Below are 19,947 nucleotides of genomic sequence, written 5' to 3' on the forward strand. Positions count from 1 at the left end.
TAGCGATACCGCAACGAGGGCGCCCGCTCCCGAGCCTCCATGATCTCGAAGCCCGTCGCCGCGGCCGTCCGCGCATGCGCAGAACGGCTGCAGCCGTTTTGCCGGAGACCGCGAGGAAGCGGCCGCGGCCAAGGAATGTAGCAATGGAGGACAGGAGGGATAGAGAGAGGCCAAGTTCGGCTGCCGAATTTTAGAGAAGGAAGGCTTGATGGAGCCCCCGATGACAGACCCGGGCTGCAGAGCGGGTCCCGCTGCTCGTATACCTTGTTTAAAGGCATGAAGGGCAGAGAAAAGGTAGAACTTTGCTCAAGAACTGCTAAATGTGTTAGTGCTGCAGTCGTTTGCTTTTAGAAATATGCGGGGAAGCTTCTTAATTTGAGAGTGTGAGTCATAGTGACAGCTTTGTGACAGAAGATCCTTGGAATCAAAGTAACCTGGCACGCTAGATTAAGTCATAGTTTTTCTCTAATTGGTGAGAGAAAATTCTGCTGTAGTTGGCCCACAACTAGAACTTTTTATGTTAAAGTGTGATGTGTGCTTGTAGTATCTGGTAACATACCGTATATACTCGAGTATAAGCCGCCCCGAATATAAGCCAAGGTACCTAATTTTACCACAAAATTGTTGTACGTGGTCTTTTGGTATTCAGGCTAAATGATTTATGTTCTGCAGAAGACTACTTAATTGCATATTCTGTCTAATTAGTATTTATCTTTGCTGCTGAATGAGAGTGCACCTGGTGCATGTCAAATGATGGCCTCTTGTGGCATTTCTCCAGTTTATTGTTGGGTGACTGGAAGAGCCAATGGATATCTGGATTAATGTTTAGGCCTGCTTGACATTTTTCTCATAGCTAGTAGGCCTATTGCACTCAGGTCTCTTGTGGCACATCTCCAGTTTATTGTTGGGTGACTGGTACAGTCAATGGGTACCTGGATGAATGTTTAGGCCTGCTTTACATTTTCTTCATATTTAGGCCTAACACACACAGAGGTGTTTTCTATTATGTTAAAGCAAATAAATGGGCCATATTATACATCATACAAAATATTGCAATTATAGATATTCAAAATGTGCTTGTATACATTACACAGATTATGCACGTCAATGTTCATTCAACACATGTCCTTGATCAAAGTCTACTCTTTCAAGGATACATGTGCAGATGATTATGTATTTTGTAATGAGAGAGAGAGGACCATATAAGTCAAACATATACTAGTAATATCTTGTATATCTCATACACACACATCTTGATATATTGTATACACCGCATCTGAGGGATCATGCTAGTATATGCATATGTAAAGAACCAATAATCCCATTACAAACATGACCAAATCTTGGTCCCTTGTTCCAGAATGTAATACGCCAGGAAGCAACTGCAGGAGCGAGATGAAAAACATGATTGTAAATGTGTCCACAAGGATCAACAATGGGTTTATTAACTCCTCCAGAGTATAAAGACACCACTCAACACCATGAGCCTAAATAAAGTATGCCCCCCCATAAACCTTGTATTCCACATAGGGGATGTCCACTGGGTGTTAGTGTCCACATAGCAGATATGGAAAAAGACTCTATTTGCCCCCTTTTTTCCCCCCATATATTCCCCTCATTTGACCCTATTTTCATCTCCCTACCACCTTAATTTTCTGGTCCATGTTGGCATTGATGGAAGAAGTGCTTTGCATTCTGGAGTGGAATGCTTCCAGAAGTGTCTAACCAAACTGCTGGTCCATACTTGGGACATTATCTCATTGGCGGCATGTGACGGGCCGATTTGGCATGAAGAAAGACTTATTCCCTGCATGCAGCAGTGGTGGGAATAGTAATTCATAACCAGGGTAACACTGCCCAGTGGACATTCCCACACCCCTGTGCTGAATGCGAGTTTTATTGTAACTGTACAGTCCCCCATATTGTGTACAGCTATGCGCAAACTGTTGGCGCTATATTAATCCTGTATAATATTAAAATACTTGGCTTATGGTGATTGATGGTTATTGATGGATGACGTTTGATTATGATTTCTACAAATATTGGATCCTGCATATTTCTGAACTTATTTTAAATAAACACCTGTGAGCTCAATTTTTTTTTTTTAAAGAAGAAAAGTGCAATAAGCCAAAATTGTTTCCATTTTTGAATTTTATGTTGATTTGTATATACCACAAATATCCTTTTTTTTTTTTTTTCTTCCTCCGGTTGTCTTCAGATCAGTTCCTTTATATTTAGTGAGGACAGATCTTAGACCAAGTGTCAAATACCTTTTCGGAGCTTGAAGTGACGAGGCAGGCCTCTCTTGCAACTCCGGTCCTGAGACCCCTGCTTAATGGAACAGGGAGCTCAGGGCACAGAGGGGCACAAGTGCCTGAAGACTGGTGCCAGAATAGTAGTTCAGAATCACCACTGCAGCGCAGCAGACAATACAGGAAACGCACGTCTGGGATGCAGGTCAGGTGATAGCAGGATCCGGAGCAGGAACCAAGTGGCAATGCAGAACCAGGCAGCAGACGGATTCGTAGTGGGGGGCAGGCCGAGGATGAAACCAGGAGGACAGTGAGGTAGAAGAACAGCAGGCAGAAGAGGTGTCGGCAACAATCCGAGGTAAAGGAGCAGGAGAACAGCAGGGTCAGGATAGCCAGGTCAACAAACAGGAATACAGGAAAAATATGCTGGATACTTGATAGCTGACGATCATCCAGCACTGAACATCAGGGAGACACAGTTTAAATGGCACGTCTGGGACCAGAATTTGAGGTGCGCACACATGTGAGCAAGCACGCGCATCTATGCAGAGACGCACACCCAGGCCTTACTCCATTGGTCAAACTATGTTTATGCACATGCGCAGATGTTCGCGCAACACTATCATCAGGAGCTCTCTGACGGCTTCTTGACACCAAGGCCTAATACAAGCAATTTTTGGGATAGAGTTTTGTGGTGTTTGAGCCCAAAAATTTGGCTTTAGATATATTTTAAGCCTCACCTTCTTAACTATGTGCCCTCTTCCTGCCATTAAGATGTGAAATACCAAAGCCTTTGTGGCCAGTAGAGGCTCTTTGTTTGACTGATAAAAGACAGTGGACTGAGAATAGTGGTAGGAGGTTGTAGAATGTAACATTTGCAAAGAATCCAGACTCTGTATGAGGAGTATAGTGGCAGCCCATATACTTTAAAAATGAGAGAATGAATTAATGATTTTTATCTGTTCCATGCATGTAAGCACATTCACAAAGATGAAGAAAAAGGGCAGTTACATTAAATCAATTCTTTGTTTTTATTCATCGTTTCTAAACAAATTTTATGATACTATTGAATGTATACAAAAAGAAGCAATATTTCCAAAAACAGACTTAAAAAGAATCTGGAAAGGGGGTATCTTTTGCACTGTCCACGGTGCCGGTGATCTCGGACAGGATAATTGTATATTTACCGTGTGACAGTGTTCAGTAACATAAATATTTCTCAAACTTATCTCTTGGGTTCTCAGACACCAAGCAGGTACATAGAAAGTTCAAGCTCCCCTACCCCACTGCTTAGCTTTCAGCTGTGAAGGTGCAGGGTATGTTTGCATGGATTTTTTTGAGTACAGGGAACTTTGGGATGGGGTCTTCCTGGGATTCTTTGCTTACATCACTGAGATAAATACCATATCAGGTTTAAAGTAGATCTTTACTTCCTTTCACTAAAAAATCATATCAGCATGCTGATTTAAAATCATATTACATTCATTAGTTAAACACGGTTTTCTTTTACTTAAAAATAGTTTATCCACAGTTTTGGCACAAGTGATGTAAAGGGCCAGTGTGGCATCCTGGGAAGGTTACATCAGAAGAGGATTGCTATGAAATCTCATCTGTAATCTCTTGAGATCTCAGGGAAAGGCATTTTCCTCCCCTGAGATGATGTGCAAGGTCACATGTCTTATTCGCATGTGTCAGAGTTCCAGGAAGTCAAGGGAGATCTAGTAACCTATGTCTAGTGAACATGGCCACTGTCAGAAGAATGGGGAAGAAAAGAGGAATAAGGTATGCAAAGAATACAAAGCCAGCAATTGTCTAGAAGTATCTGTATGTAGATTGTCATTACTAAACATTTCTAAAGGTATGTTTGTTATTTCAAAGATATTAATGTTCCTCTTTATTCCTGCTGTGGTGATTACAATGAAGTTGCAGTCTCCTTACCAGAAATGTCATCCGTTTTATATTCTGGAGATTGCAGCAGGAGCATAGGGTAAACCCTAAAGTCCAAGATCGGCATGAACAGAGCCAGAAGTTAGGGTAGGGCAATCCCAGTATCAAGCATCCACTTAATTTAAGACCTTGATGCCCACCTGTGGCCCTTTGGCTCTTGCTATGCTGCACTCAGGGCTCCTGCAGACAGTAGTCACTGTTTTGGCGCTTTCATCACTAAGTCAGTGATGAGAAACATGTTTTCGTTTTTTTGTCCTGCTTCTAAATATTAAGGTGTGTGTGTGCGTTCTTTCACATTACCCTACATTTTGTGTTATTCAACCCTTTTCTTTTTAAATGTTTGGTTTTTTTTTTCGTATTTTCTCTGATGATTTATGATAGATCTTGCTGAGCAAAATATAACATGTGGTACAAGTAAATTGTAAGGGAGCACAAATGTTGGTAGCATTGTTTCGTAAAGGGCGGTAATAGCAGAGATTGTTAGAAATCTCATGTTACCTTTGTCTAGTTTATAACTGTCTTCTGAAGTGTGTCCTTAGTCTCTGATCATCTCCTCTAACATATCTGAAGTTTCTGACCATTTCCTATTGCATGTCTTCTGTGTCTGACTACAGTTCGTTAGACTTGTACAGGCCCGGCGCTAGCACAAGGCAAGTAAGGCGGGCGCCTTACGGCGCTGGAGGGTGAGGGTGATGGGTGGGTGATTCAACACACCACAGGACGAGTTTGGGGTAGAATTACCCATTAAAAGGATAAAATATGTCAGCCAGAGGTGCACAGCTAATTTATTGCTGAACGCCTATGCAAAGAAAGGTTACTAACCTTTGGTATGTAGAATACAATATGAAAATTATGAGTGTACATAAGAGATCCTGACTGCCGGTTGCAAATGCAAATCTATTCAAAATAGGAATAAAGCAATACCCTTCTGCACATGAGCTTATAAAGAATTGGATTGTCAAATTCTTTCAGTGTAGCATGGGTGACTTTACATCTATTTTTTTACTTACACTGTATTTTGGACTAACTTTTTTTTTCTTTTCTTTTCAATATAGCCACATTAACCAGAAAACACAGTTTGAAAATCCAGTTCTTGAAGCTAAAAGAAAGAAGCAGCTTGGCCAGCTGGGTCTGCCTCCGCCTGAAGGGGCAATAATTCCTGGTATGGGTATTTACTATATTAATTTGTAGTTGTATGATATATGCTTAAGTTAAGCACTGTTTATTCTAAACTCATCTCTTTTTTCCCCCAATGATTCGATTTGTACCTCTTGCAGAGCCTGACAAGTCCCCATTCACCAGAGATCCAGCACTGCTAAAGGGAGCAACATTGCGCACATCTCTTAAGAAAAGTGCTATGGGATTTGGATTCACGATTATTGGAGGAGACAGACCAGATGAGTTCTTGCAGGTGAAAAACGTTCTCAAAGACGGTCCAGCTGCACAAGACGGGATAATAGCTCCAGGTATATTTACACCAAAAACAAATTATATTACAGGAAAAAATAAATTACAAGGACATTGTTTAAATTATGCAGTATATTGATGGAAATATGTTTGCAGGTTGTTCTAGTTTAAATGGGCTTAATATTATCAGTTAGAGATCGTTGATTTCTGAAGGGGATCATGCCTTTTAGTGTGCAGAATGTGAAAATAAAGGTCTAATTTTAGGTTCATTTAACTAAATTTACTTTTGTTTTTGGATAGAAAGTGAGAGGAAAAAGATGTTTTAGCTTGTTTACCTGTTTTCTTAAAAACATAATTGTTTGGCATATCATGTTAAGTAAAATACAAAAACATCACATCTTTTGTGCACTATTTGACAGATCTGTTTTCCTAATAATAGTCACTAGGCTACCATTCTGTATAAACTGACAGTCTGCCAATTTTGTCTGTGACCCGTGTGTGAACTACCCTGTCCAGTGAATGGAGAGATTATTTTTTTCTTAGAACTAAAGTGCTGAGTATACTTTGAAAAAACTACTTGTCCAAGGGCTAAAGCAGGGGTCAAATCTACTTGTCCTTCATAACAATCTACTTGTCCCAATACAAAAAAAAAATTTTTAAGTTTAAAACTAGGGATGCACCAATACCAGTTTTTGGGTATCGAGTACCAATATTTTGCTTTCAGTACTCACTGAGAATCGGTGCTTCTGTTGGCATGGAGTAGGCTTCCCGGTCAATCAGGAAGCCGGGCAGCGGTTAATGAGATGCTACCCGGCTTCCTGACTGCCAGGGAAGCCGACTCCATGTTGTTTGGCCGGCTTGATTGTGAATAGCTGGGAAGCCGGTTTCCCGGCCAATCATCATCGAGCCAGCTTGCTAGCCAATCGGGAAACCTGGCACAGAGTAATGGCCTGATTGGCCGTGAAGATGGCTCAATGCTGATTGGCGGCCAATCAGCAAGGAGCTGACTTTTTACTTTTTTTATAACTTTTTAAAAAAAAGTTTTTTACATTTTTTATAATTTTTTCATTTTATTCCTATCACATATGATGTTAGAATCCTATATGTGATAGTTTGGAGGTGACAGGTTCTCTTTATGGAACCTGCCCTCCAACACAGAACTGATGTTCTGTGTAGTTCCTGGCAGCCGACACAGGTGGCGCTGTGATTACAGCGCCACGGTCTCAGTGATAGCACAGAGCAGACGGAGAAAGGAAGTTCTTCGTCTGCTCTGCGGGCTCTATGGTGAGCTCCCGTGCCGTGGTGTCGGGTCCACCGGAGGAGCGGGGGACCCCTGAAAACCTCGGCGATCTGATTTCATACAAGTGATTAGATCACTTGTATGAAAACTAGCTGCGGCTCCACAATATACATTTAGCTCTGCTTGTCCGGAGCAGGACTGAATGTATTTAACCTGCCTGCCTGTCCCGGGCGTCGGGCGATAGGAATTCCACACCCCTGCTTGTAAGAGACAGAAGTGCACAGAAATTCCTATGTATCCGTTTCTGTGCTTTATAGTCAGTCTAAGAAATTCAGGAAAAAAAGTAAACATTTTTTGCAACTTCATCCAAGTCTAAATTTTAACATGCTGAAACTAAGCCAACAGGAATGTTCTTAGTTTTAGGCTCCACTATCTCATATGATTCTGTTTAACCTAACTCCAGCTTTGAAAATAGAAAAAAAAAATTAGTTGGCCCAACAGCTGTAAAAATAAAAATCTGGTTTTGCTGCAATACTTACCTTCACCATGGTGCTGCCCCCCTCAGAAACTGTTTAGACCAGTAGTTGTCTCCCCACTTCAATGGTAAAGATGCCCAGCCTGGCTCAACCGTGAAGCTGACACGCAGGCAGGCAAGGCCCACCCTTTGTATCAGCCAGTCTGCCAGCACTGGTAGTGTACATGGGTCACTTTTGTGTGGCAATTGTGTGCCGCTCTGCTCTGTCCACCAGCCACCACTGCATGGAAAATCAGGAGGAGGTTGGAGGTCATGTGAGCACTGCTTGGTTAAGTAGTAAGAACATTTGTAAAAACAAAAACAGCACTAAGTGCACGAAGGCAATTGTATTTGTTGCCTTAATTTGGTGCTTTAATTAAATGTTGGAATTGGGCTTTAAAATAAACCCATAAAGAGATAAAAAATAAAAAAAATTAACCCATTGAGTTCTTTTATCATTTGCAGCATACATAGGGGTTCATTTGTAAATGTTCAACAACATTTACTATACTTGTCAGCGTTATCTAGGGCCACTAGTGCCATGCAAATGATGGAACTTTTATAAATGAACCTCTTAAAGTCAGATACAGCCTGGCAGCAATTTCAGCCTACACCTTACTCTAATGAAATGTTTCCTTTAATATTTGGCTAAAATTTTCATTTTGGGATGAACCCATTTGTTAAAAATTATCAATTTTATCATCCAGCTTCTAACTGCCTTGAGTAAAAAGCTTAAAGTAATGATTTCAACCCCATAAATAAACCATTTCTGCAGTTAACCATATGCTCATCCATCAGGAGAAAGGCATAACGTCCACCAATACACCATTTTCTGTTGTTATTAACAGTAATGAATAAACAGACTGAATATGCACTAACCACAGGTATGGGATTCGGTGTAGAAATGTACAAATTGGTAAAAAAACAACCACCAAATGATGTAGCATAAAAAGTTTTTTTTTGCTGTAAGCTTCTTTTACTCCTATCTATCTATCTATCTATCTATCTGTGTATATGTGTATATATATATATATGTATGTGTATATATATATATATATGTGTGTGTGTAATATATATATAAAGAGCAAGATCCCCTCCCTTCGGTGACTGGGCCGCAGGGCAGTGTTCCAATATAACGACACCAAACACACCTCCAAGATGACCACTGCCTTGCTAAAGTAGCCGAGGGTAAAGGTGATGGACTGGCCAAGCATGTCTCCAGACCTACACCCTATTGAGAATCTGTGGGGCATCCTCAAACGGAAGGTGGAGGAGCGCAAGGTCTCTAACATCCACCAGCTCCGTGATGTCATCATGGAGGAGTGGAATGGAACCTGTGTTCTTGGTCACACGCATGCAGAAGTTGTTCAAATGTTCCAGCTTATTCCCATTAACCAGTATGTGAATATGACACTATGCAGAGGCTATCCTCTTCCTGAAGATAGTGATGACCCTGTAGCTGATATTGTTAATAATACTCCACCAGTAATAAATGGGCAGTTGACTACACAAGGAGAAAACATGGGAAGCCAGGACTTGACGTCTGGAGTAGTTGTTTTGGACCACAATAGGAAACCAGGCCATGTGTTGGTCAATGGGCGACTGAATGGACCTACACAGGATTTACAAGATCAAAGGACATCTATGGCATCATCTGGGACATCACAGCCTGAGCTAGTGACCATTCCTTTATTAAAAGGCCCCAAAGGTTTTGGTTTTGCCATCGCTGATAGTGCAATGGGGCAGAAAGTGAAAATGATTTTGGATAGTCAGTGGTGTCCAGGACTTCAGAAGGGGGATGTAATAAAAGAAGTCTGTCATCAGAATGTGCAGAGCCTGACACACATACAAGTTGTTGAAGTCTTGAAGCAGTTTCCAGTGGGAGCTGAAGTGCAATTACTCGTTTTAAGAGGAGGTCAGTAACACCAACAATGTTTCACTCTAAAATTTGACAATCCATTAAACAGTCCATCTTCAACAAAAACAATTTTGGGTAGAGCTGTGGTGGGTTAAAGCCCCTGTCATGTTTTTTCTGGTGTCTGTGTCCCTGAGGGGCATCTTTCCCCTATTTTATGTTAGGACAAGATACAACAAGATAGGAAATTGCAGCTTACACAGGACTTTCCTTCACTTCTTGGGATGGTTAAAGGAGAACTATGAGGTGAGTGCTTTTCACTCACCTCATAGTTCTAGCCGACCTCTGACAATGTGACTGTCACAGGTCGGCTCAGTAGATCGGGAGGTGAGCGAACACATAGCGGCGTTCGCTCACCTCTCGATCCTGTCACAGCTCTCTGCCGTGACAGGGGAGGGGGCGGGTACAGCTGGCTCTGCCTCTAGATAGGCAGAGCCAGCTGTCACTCACGCAGCTGGGCGGATCCAGACATAATTGTCGGGATCTGCTTCAGCTGCGGCGTCTCAGTATACCGCGAGCAGTAGCTCGCGGTATACTGAGCTTATGGTAACGGGAGGACGCTAGTTTGTGTCCTCTCGTTACCCTAAGGAGAACTATGGGGAAAAGCCTTAACCCCATAGTTCTCCTTTAAGTTAGAGTAGACCTGTTGCTTTGTCCTGCTTTGGTAAACACATGTTAATTTTTATGGTATCATAATGACTTCTCAATTAACACAATATGTTCATCTTAGAGGATTTATTTTTTAATCATTATTTAGATCAATTTAGATGACACAGCAGCTATAGAGTCATTGTCTTATGTAATATTACAGCAATTTTTAGTAAGCATTAGGGATGAGGTTTGGGTTCGCTGCTAAGTTAGGGGTGTGGCGAACTTTGCATGTTCGCCATTGACCCAAACTACAAATTTATGGCCAAGTTTGTCCGGGCAGCCCCATAAGTGAACCCGAGCTCCTGCAGGGAAACATTCAGCAGCAGTATTACTGCCGCTGCTAAATGTGACAGTTTCTCTTCAGGCTGGTTGTTAAGAAGTCAGCAGCCGCCGGTGTCCTAGCAAGCTGGTGTCCTAACAAGTCATTCCTGCCCAACCCATTCAGCTGTCAACCAGGGTTACCCAGCTGTCAGCTAAACGTAACCATCAAGGTAAAAAATAAATAAATGTGGGGATCCCCTCCAAAGTACTTACCAGGTTCCTCATCAGGTCCACCTCCTTTGTGACTGACAGCAGGCATTGGGCGGATTTCATAGCCAATAGCAGGCTGTCTGTTGGCTATAAAATCTATCCACAGCATCCTCTCAGTCACAAGGGAAGAGGACCTGATGGGGACCTAGTCCATCAGTAATATGATAGTAGTTAGCACAATTTTGAGTTGCAGAAGTGCGTGGGTAATCCATGTTAGGGCTTTTAACATGTTTGATATCATGAAGAGTGCACCCATCCAGTGTCAATATGGTACCACCTTACTGAAAGCTAACATTTACATGTTTTCCATTGGATACAGATGCTTTTCTAATGGTTTTGGTTTCCTGAGTTTGTATGCATACAACTATACAAGTGTGCCATTTAGAGACACTGTTGTATCCATGCATGCTTTTGCATGCTTTAACAGTTTCACAGTTCATTTGAATAATTCTTGGCAATAGTGCTTTACTTAATTTTGGCTTTGTGGACTGCAATTGTGGTGATAATTGGTGTTATTCAGCTAGCTAATTATGTGGTTTTCACTGGTTTTCACTGCATACATAATTCCTTAAAGGCTGCTTGTTTTGACTAATTCAGGACATTTCTGCTCTTTGTTAATAATGGAGGCTGTCTGGCAGTGGTTACCTTGTAATGTTGCCCATGATGATCTTTTAATGGGAGCCTGTGAGGACAAAAAATACTGGAGCTGCCATTGCTTTCTTGTTTTTAAGCTTACTCAGGGAATATCATTGCTTCCTTTACTATTTAGTAAGCTATTGGCAAGAACCTGGATATCAGGTGTCAGGGCAGCTAATATGCACCTGCTTGTTCCAAGCCACTTAAAAGAATAAAGGTGCCCATACACCTTACGAATATCGGCCGATTTTTGTATGCGATCGAGTTATCGTCCAATATTCGTAAGGTTGATGGGCAGTGTACAACCGCAATTACTGTACAATCGATCGACTTTTGACTAACCAGCAGGTTAGAAAACTTCGGTCGAACGTACGATTTTCACAAGGTTGGTGGCATTTCCGTGCGTCACAATTCGGACGATTTACACTGCACATGCACAGACGAAAATACATGTGGTTGATTACCGCAATTCGTCCAGGTGCTTTCTTCTAATTACCGATGATCTAGCCTTGCGATAATTGGGGCAGGATGGGGCCTCCGTACGAAAATTGTACCACGTTTCGATCATCGGACGAAAAGTGTTGTCCGATGATCACAAGGTGTATGGGCAGCCTTAGGGATAAGTATGATCACATCAGAACTTGCATCTTCAAAAATAAGTCAGCAGTGGCAGCACCAATACAGTATAGCTACCTGATGAGTTTCCTGTAAATTGAAGACCTGTGATAATACATTTATGGGCTTTGACTTGTTTTAAATCTGCAAACTCCTGGGCTGTCGTGCTTATCCTTTACTGCCTAGTCACTGACCTTGAAAAATTAAGCAGGATAGGGGAACAGATCTTTATTGACTTCAATAGCTGCATGCCTTTTCCAAGTCAGAAACTCACTAGGCAGTAAATCCAGCAGCTCAAGCATCCTGAAATCTGCACTTCTAAAACCTAGTCAACCATGGCAACTCCCATATAGCTGTTCACAGATTCTTTTTAAACCGCTAAGGACCATATTGCTCCTCTATAACCATAAATGGAAGTGATCAACTAATAGCATGGTGTTTCCTATTCATAAATTCGTTCAGATCTCCCTTTTCTTTGAGTCAAAGTGAATCTCAATAGAAACTGTTTTGACACAATCTAATTATTGCACACAAAGCAGCAGTGGTCTTGACCCATTTGCTCAATGATGTCATTGTAGACATGCACAAATCTGCTGAGAACTGACCTTAAGTGTAGCTATCTGTACCTTTTATAAATACAAATGAAGTGCCAAGAACATGCATCCAGACATTATCAAACCTGAAGTGTTTTATACTTTCCTAATCCAGGACCCTCTGCTTATAACAGTGACCAGTGGATGCTTACCCAACAAGTCCTTCCTGAATGTAAGCACCCAATTCGGCCAGAATGCCAGGCATGTTGATGTACACTTAATCAATTAGTTGGAAGTCTCCAAGCCTTCCAGCCTTTATTGTGGCAGCCAGCAATACTGCCCGATGGTAAGGCTCAGGAGATGGGAAGGGGTGTGGGGTCAGGCTCCTGAACCATCGTCCTGGAAGAAAAGTTTATATCTGAGTGCTCTGGGAGTCTATGCATCTAAGGTGCATACTGTATATTCTTATAAAGGACCATATTTCCAGACACAGAACCTGCAATGTACTGATACAATGGGATTAACTAAGTAACATTTCATGTTTAATTTAAAGTGTATCTAAACCCAAGAAAAAAAATGAATCAATTAAGGCTTTCTCCCCTTTATTTTCACCTAGTTATACTGATCGTAGCACACCTCCTGTCCTAGGATAACAATGCTCGTAATGTATACAGAAACAATGTGAGCACTTATCCCCCTATCCTTATCCCCATAACAAATAGGGAGTTTTTGTTTTTTAGTCCAGCGATAACCTCAGCAGGAAGATAACATTGCAGAGTGTGCAAGACACATGACAGCACAATATTATTTGCACTTGGCAATGGTATATTCAACAGAACAAAGTGTAGCATGTAAGAGAAATACATTTTTAGGCTTTACATACACTATCAGATTTTTTTTCTTCTTTTTGCAGTTGTATACTTGCTGATTTTTCACTCCTTTAACATTATAAGATTGTGCATTTGTTTTAAAGTAATGTTAAAAAGTATACACGCAGTTGATTTCGAGGACATAATGTGCTGATTAAAGTGCTTACTTTATTCCAGCCTATATCACTGCAGTGAATTTCACCTGGCTGATTGGACCTAGTCATTAAAGCAATGGTTCAATCATTTACTAAATGACCAGTGGCTTTAATTTCATGATTCATGATGATTAAGTAACCAAAAAAGCAAAAAAAGACTGCTATTAACAAACAACAAATTGTGGTATTCAGAATCCAAATGAGCAGCTTTGCAAGTTACTATTCATAAGCTGCAGGGATCTGTATAGATGTACATTAGATGAGATATGCAGATAAACTCCTGCTGCAGTATGGATATGGTTAATAGCAATTACACGGACTCCATTTCCATTCCATACTAATTAGCTTATATTAGCACATAATACTGTTCCTGATAGCTGCCAGTTAAAGATGCGTCTCTATGTCTACTGTAATGGCTCAGGCGCTGCCCTTTTAAGAGCTGTTTTATTCCCAGTGATTGAATCCGAGTGGCCTTATCAAGGCTCATTCATGTGTTACATTCATTGACTTAATTGACTTTGCGTCTGTAAAACGAAAAAATAAAATGTTATAGAACTGGAAGCCAGGATTAGGAGAGTCTGTTATGTACCGCTTCCAACTACAGTTTTGCTTTTTTTTTTAATCCTTTGTTGCCGTCACATACTCAGAGTATGGAGTAAGATCATTAATGGTAATTAATTTTAATCTGGTATAGAGCTTAATTAGCAATAATAAAAGGGGCAGCCACTGTAATGTTTTGGAAATATATATGGACTGTTTTTGAGGAATAACAACAGTTCCTATTTTGTTTTGAGGGGATCCTGACAGAAATGAGCCCCTGCTGGCTTGAGCCTCAGTAGGAAGATCTTACCATAGAGATCCTGGCTCCAGCATAGCCATAACCTAGCTTGTTTGGAGTTATGTCAGGCTTTGTTGCTGGATCCTCAAATCATTCTTAAGGTGCCCATACACCTGCCGATTATTGTACGATAATTGCGGTTGATCCTGCGATCGTACGCTAATCGGCAGGTGTATGGAAGGCGTGTGACTGTTTCTACTGTACGGTCGCACATCTTTTGTCTTCTGAACACGCTGGAAAACCTGCCGCAAATCGTACGATTTTCGGTGGGTTAGTGGTGTGTTCGGAAGACAAATGCTGAACGGGTCGGTGTGCGCAAGTGCACACTGCCCACTCAGCATTGGAATCATCGGAAGCCCTCCCCTCAGCGGGGAGGGCTTGCGATGATCGCAATTACAATCTGCCTGTCCAAGATGGGCAGATCGTACAAGATTTGAATTACCTTACAACCATCGCACAACGAAAGTAGGGCACCTTTAAAGTGTATCTAGCAAGAGTAGTGTGGCCCTGTTGCTTTGCATTAAGCCAGTTAAGTTCTGGCTGCAACAGATGTGCGGTACGGAAATTTCTGGAATCACTCCTTCTTAGAAGAAAATAGATATATCAATATAGATATATCAATATAGATATATCAATATAGATCTATATATATATATATAGGGCTTGAAAAATCTGCTCGTCCTCTCTTCTGTGACGAGAGGACAGCAGAGCCGAACGAGTAGCTACCCGTCCGTCCGTTGCAATTAAACGTCCAGGAGCCTTACATTAAAGCAATCGGGCATCTAGAGACGCCTGATCACTTGTATTGGCAGCTGCTGTCACTGCCGTTGCCAGTCCCGAGATGCGCTGTGCCCGGTGCGGCCAGGACCGGTGTGGCTGCTCTGTGACTGGAGATCAAAAGGGAAATCGGTACACAAACTACCTCCAGTCCCCGAATGCAGGAAGTGACGCATTCTGTTGTCACTCTCCAGCTTCAGAAGCTGGTGAAGCAGATCTCTGCCTCATCAGCTTCTCTGAGGGTACCTTAGGTGACATTACGGGTCTTGGAGAACCCTGATGTCTCCATAAAGAGGACCTGTCATGTAAATTGGCTTCCCTTGAAACCACTCCTGCACAATACGAGCACCGTGGCATGGCGCATTGTCTTGTTGGAAGAAGCCATCTCCATTGGGATACGCCATCAACATGATAGGATGAACTTGATCAGCAATGATACTTTGGTATGTTGTGCTATTCAGACGTTGTTCCACACGAATTAAAGGGCCCAAATCATGCCAGGAAAACATGCCCCAAACTAGGGATGTCCCGATACCACTTTTTCAAGTACAAGTACTGTCCCTCATGTACTTGCCGATACCAATTACCGATACTTTTTCTAAAACAATGCAGACTAATGATTTTAGGGCAGTTTCTCACCAGTGCTGGAACGTGACAGGTTAAGGTGACATTAGGGGTCTTTTAGACCTCTAGTGTCACCTTTCTACTTCACTGGATTCACTATACAGAAGTTTTTTCCTCTCAATGAAAGAAGAGAAGGTCCGTTCTGTGTGAAGGCAAGATTTACAGCTTCTCTCCTCTCCTCCCCTGTGAGCACACTGAACGGACATTCTCTTCTTTCATTGAGAGTGAAAACTGCAATGTACGTCAGGTGAATGCATTACACATAACGGGCACAGACATCTGACACTTTGTGATATATCAACAAAAGCAAACAGCTTCATCAAGTTGAAAAAGAGGGGACACGGAGCAGTAGCAGCTAAGGTACAGGGGGGAGGGGGGCAGCGGGGGATTTTAAAGCCAGAGTCTCTTCTCCTCTCTCCTGCTAGCTACAGCCACTGAAACCACTGGAACACAGACTGCTGCAGCCATCACCAGCAGGGAGAAGAGACTGTCCATACAGAACACTTACCACCCGCCATGCTGTCACACTTCCGTCCGGAGAGGTCAGAGCCGAGAGGGAGCCTGCGTTTGGTGGAGAGGTATTCTGGGGGAGGGGCTATGGGGGTCAATGGCCGAAGCTAGTTAAAAAAAATTAAAGGGCCGGTATCTGATCTATACATCGGGGCATTTTCAGGAGTACAAGTACTCCTGAAAATGCCCTGTATCGGCCGCGATACCGGTACTAGCATCAGTATCGGGACATCCCTACCCCAAACCATAACACTGCCCCCACCAGCTTGAAGGGTTGTACTCATGCATGTGGGGTGCATGCTCTCATGCTGTTTCCGCCAAATTCTCACTCTGCCATCTGCATGTTCCAACTGGAAACGTGAATCATCGGACCACATTACTTTTTTTTCCAATGCTCGACTGTCCAATCCTTGTGTTTCTGTGCGAATTGGAGATGTTTTATCTTGTTAACTGCAGACAGCAAAGGTGTTCGAACAGGCCTTCGGCTTTCATATCACATACGATGCAGTGTACGGCGAACAGATCATTTGAGAGGATCCCTGATTAAAATCTGCAGTAATTTGATGCACTGTTGCCCTTCTGTTGTCTTGTACCAGTCTTGCCACTCTCCGTTCTGCCCTAACATTGACTAGTCTCTGACGGCCACAATTCGCATGTTCAGACCCAGATTTTCGGCTGACAGTCCAGTCTTTAAACATTTTAACACCCGCTGCTCTTAAACATTTAACGAATTCTGCTGTTTTGCTGATACTCGCTCCATGGCTCCGAGCGCCAACAATCATCCCACGTTCAAAGGCTGTTAAATCGCGTTGTTTACCCATATCTTCAGAAAAAGAAAAAATCACTTCTACTTTCGTGGTAAACAACCTGCTTCCCTATTTATAATGGTCTGGCCCTCTAGCAACTTCAGCGCAAAATTATAGCTAATTTGCCTACAAAAATTATAGCTAATTTGCCTACCTATATATAGATGTATATCGGTATATCGATATATATCTATAGATAGATAGACTATATTACTAAAAGTATTGGGACACCCCTCCAAATCATTGGCTTCAGGTGTTCCATTAAATTCCTTGCTACTAAATATTCCACGGTCAACTGTTAGTGGTATTATAACAAAGTGGAAGCAGCTGGGAACAACAGCAACTCAGCCACGAAGTGGTAGGCCACATAAAATGACAGAGCTGGGTCAGCATATGCTGAAGTGCTCAGAAGTTGCAAACTGTCTGCACAGTCGATAGCTACAGACTTCCAAACTTTGTGTGGCCTTCAGATTTGCACAACAAAAGTGCATAGAGAGCTTCATGAAATGGGTTTCCATGGCCGAGCAGCTGCATCCAAGCCTTACTTCACCAAGTGCAATGCAAAGCATCGAGTAAAGCAAGCCGCCACTGCACTCTATAGAAGTGGAGACGTGTTCTCTGGAGTGACAAATCACGCTGCTCTGCCTGGCAATCCGATAGACGTGTCTGGGTTTGGCCGTTGCCAGGAGAATGGTACTTGCCTGACTGCATTGTGCCAAGTGTAAAGTTTGGTGGAGGAGGGATTATGATGTGGGGTTGTTTTTCAGCGGTTGGCCCCTTCGTGAAGAGGTATCAGCATACCAAGGCATTTTGGACAATTTCATGCTCCCAACTTTGTGGGCACAATTTGGGGATGGCCCCTTCCTGTTCCAACATGACTTTGCACCAGGGCACAAAGCAAGGTCCATAAAGACATGGCTGAGCAAGTTTGGGGTGTAGGAACTGCCTGCAGTCCTGACCTCAACCTGATAGAACACCTTTGGGATAAATTAGAGCGGAGATTGCGAGCCAGGCCTTTCCGTCCAAAATCAGTACCTGACCTCGCAATGCGCTTCTGGAAGAATGGTCAAAAATTCCCATTTTCACATTCTTAAACCCTGTGGACAGCCTTCCCAGAAGAGTTGAAGCTATTTAAAACCAGGAATTCAACAGAGCAGAATGGTGTTATTACTAAATCCAGGATGGAATCTTGTTGCTAGAGTGATGCCATACTACCATGTTTTCCCTAATGCCACGTTACAGGATGGTGCCGTGCCAGCTAAACGGGGCCATGCCACCAAGTTACCAGACAATTGCCATTTTACTTCAATGTGCTGTGTTGCTAGATTTGTACGGTGCTGCAAAGGCTGTAATGCTTTATGACCATATCTGGTAACCTTTTAAGATAATATCAAGGGGCTAATTTGAATTCTAAAATATATATTTTTTCCATTTTTGTAAATATTAATGTAACCCTCTAAATTTGATTAAACATTCTATCCCTCCAATAAAAGGGAAGGTATTCTTTTTAGATCCTAAAAACGTTTTATGTGCTTAGTTGGACATACAACCAATGTTTCAGGGCCACATAGGACTTCTTTCTTAAGGTAACATGAACAAGAATGGGGCCCTGTTTGGCCTTGAGATGTTGGTTATTCTAAGCATAACATGCTTATAAATGCATAATGGAGCGCTGGTTTTATTGATCATATTGATTATGTTGCCACACGCCCATTCGATTGATATTGGCACTGAGTGGGGTGGGCTATTGCTACATTCATATAGTTTAATGTACATAAACCTATGGCTCCCATCTGAATCTATGTCTCAGCATACCATTTTGGTCTCAAGAAACATCTTAGTTCAAATTTAATGACTGTGACAAGATCAACTGCAGTGTGGTAGTGTTAAAGTCAAGTGCAATGAACGCTATTCTAATCATACACTGTCTTACTCTATTCTCTGCTCTATGGTAACTGTTTTCTTTTCTTGCAGGTCCTCCATCACCAACCAAAATAACAAAAGTGGTGAGTGTCTATCCAAAGGATTATGGTAATTTATCCGGTTTCTGTAAAAAAAAAAGAAAAAAATCCGGACATAAATGTCATTACTTAGTTTCATACTTAATATGGTACACATTTCTAAATGCCATGCCTCTCCTTTTTTCCCCGAAGACTGACAAACCAGAGCTGACTGGTAGTGTTGAAGCAATTGGCACAACTGAACCTTTACCACAGCCCTTACCCTTCCCACCAAACCTTGCACGATCTAATTCTCCAAAGCTTGACCCTTCAGAGGTGTACAAGAAATCAAAGAACATCTTTGACGATAAGCGTAAGTAATATCTTTAATATGGCAGATGCCACTCCTTTGTTAATAAACCATTGTAATTTAATGGACATTTGTGTATAGTTGCAGCATTGATATTGCTTTTTTTTGTAAACAAAAGTAATTGATGCATTGTAATTCACATTAACATCAAATAAAAAAGAAAATGCCAAGGAGGTTATAGAGGGAGTTGGAGGTAGCAGAAAAAATAACTGTATAATTGCATTAAAAAAATTCTGGGAAAGTAATTGGGTATAAAATAAAAAATTAGAGGGCAGTAGAAAAAATGCATTTGAATTATCACTGTACTATTCCCACTATGTATTGATGTAAACGTGTGCCTGTGCCCAGACTATGGACTAAGGTTTTTACGTTTTCTTATAGTGGACCTTTAACCCTTTTGACGAAAATTCACTATGCTGATATGAAATCATCTTACATTCATTAGCTAAATAAAGAAAAACATTTTTATTTTACTTACAATTTTTTTTTTCCACTTGCACAAAGGCACCTTTTAGAAATGCTCAGTAATGACAATCTACAAACAGATTTATTTATTTATTTTTTGCATACCTTATTTTTCTTTTCCTCCCCATTCTTCTCAACAGTGGCCATTTTTTACTAAGGGTAGATTAATTAATCTCCCTTTTACTTCCTGGAACTCTGTCACATGTGACCATGCACATCATCTCAGGAGAAGAAAATGCCTTTCCCTGAAATCTCATGAGATTACAGATAAGGTTTCCCGTTAATGCTCTGCTGATGTAACCTTCCCAAGATGCAATGCGTGTGCACAATTACATCGTTTGTGCTAAAGTGG

At 41.7% G+C, this 19,947-nt stretch overlaps 1 protein-coding gene across 1 annotated transcript in view; it reads left to right on the top strand.

Moving 5' to 3' along the window:
• Positions 1-19,947, top strand: part of MAGI3 (membrane associated guanylate kinase, WW and PDZ domain containing 3) — a 412,367-nt gene that overhangs the window by 301,182 nt on the left and 91,238 nt on the right. The window contains exons 8-12 of the mRNA XM_018564579.1: positions 5,255-5,361; positions 5,477-5,665; positions 8,664-9,275; positions 18,795-18,832; positions 18,974-19,133. Of these exons, the coding sequence (XP_018420081.1) occupies positions 5,255-5,361; positions 5,477-5,665; positions 8,664-9,275; positions 18,795-18,832; positions 18,974-19,133 (1,106 nt within the window). The remainder of the gene's footprint in view (positions 1-5,254; positions 5,362-5,476; positions 5,666-8,663; positions 9,276-18,794; positions 18,833-18,973; positions 19,134-19,947) is intronic.

Source organism: Nanorana parkeri, unplaced genomic scaffold (assembly GCF_000935625.1).
Source record: "Nanorana parkeri isolate BGI_ZX_2015 unplaced genomic scaffold, ASM93562v1 scaffold761, whole genome shotgun sequence".
NCBI lineage: Eukaryota > Metazoa > Chordata > Amphibia > Anura > Dicroglossidae > Nanorana > Nanorana parkeri.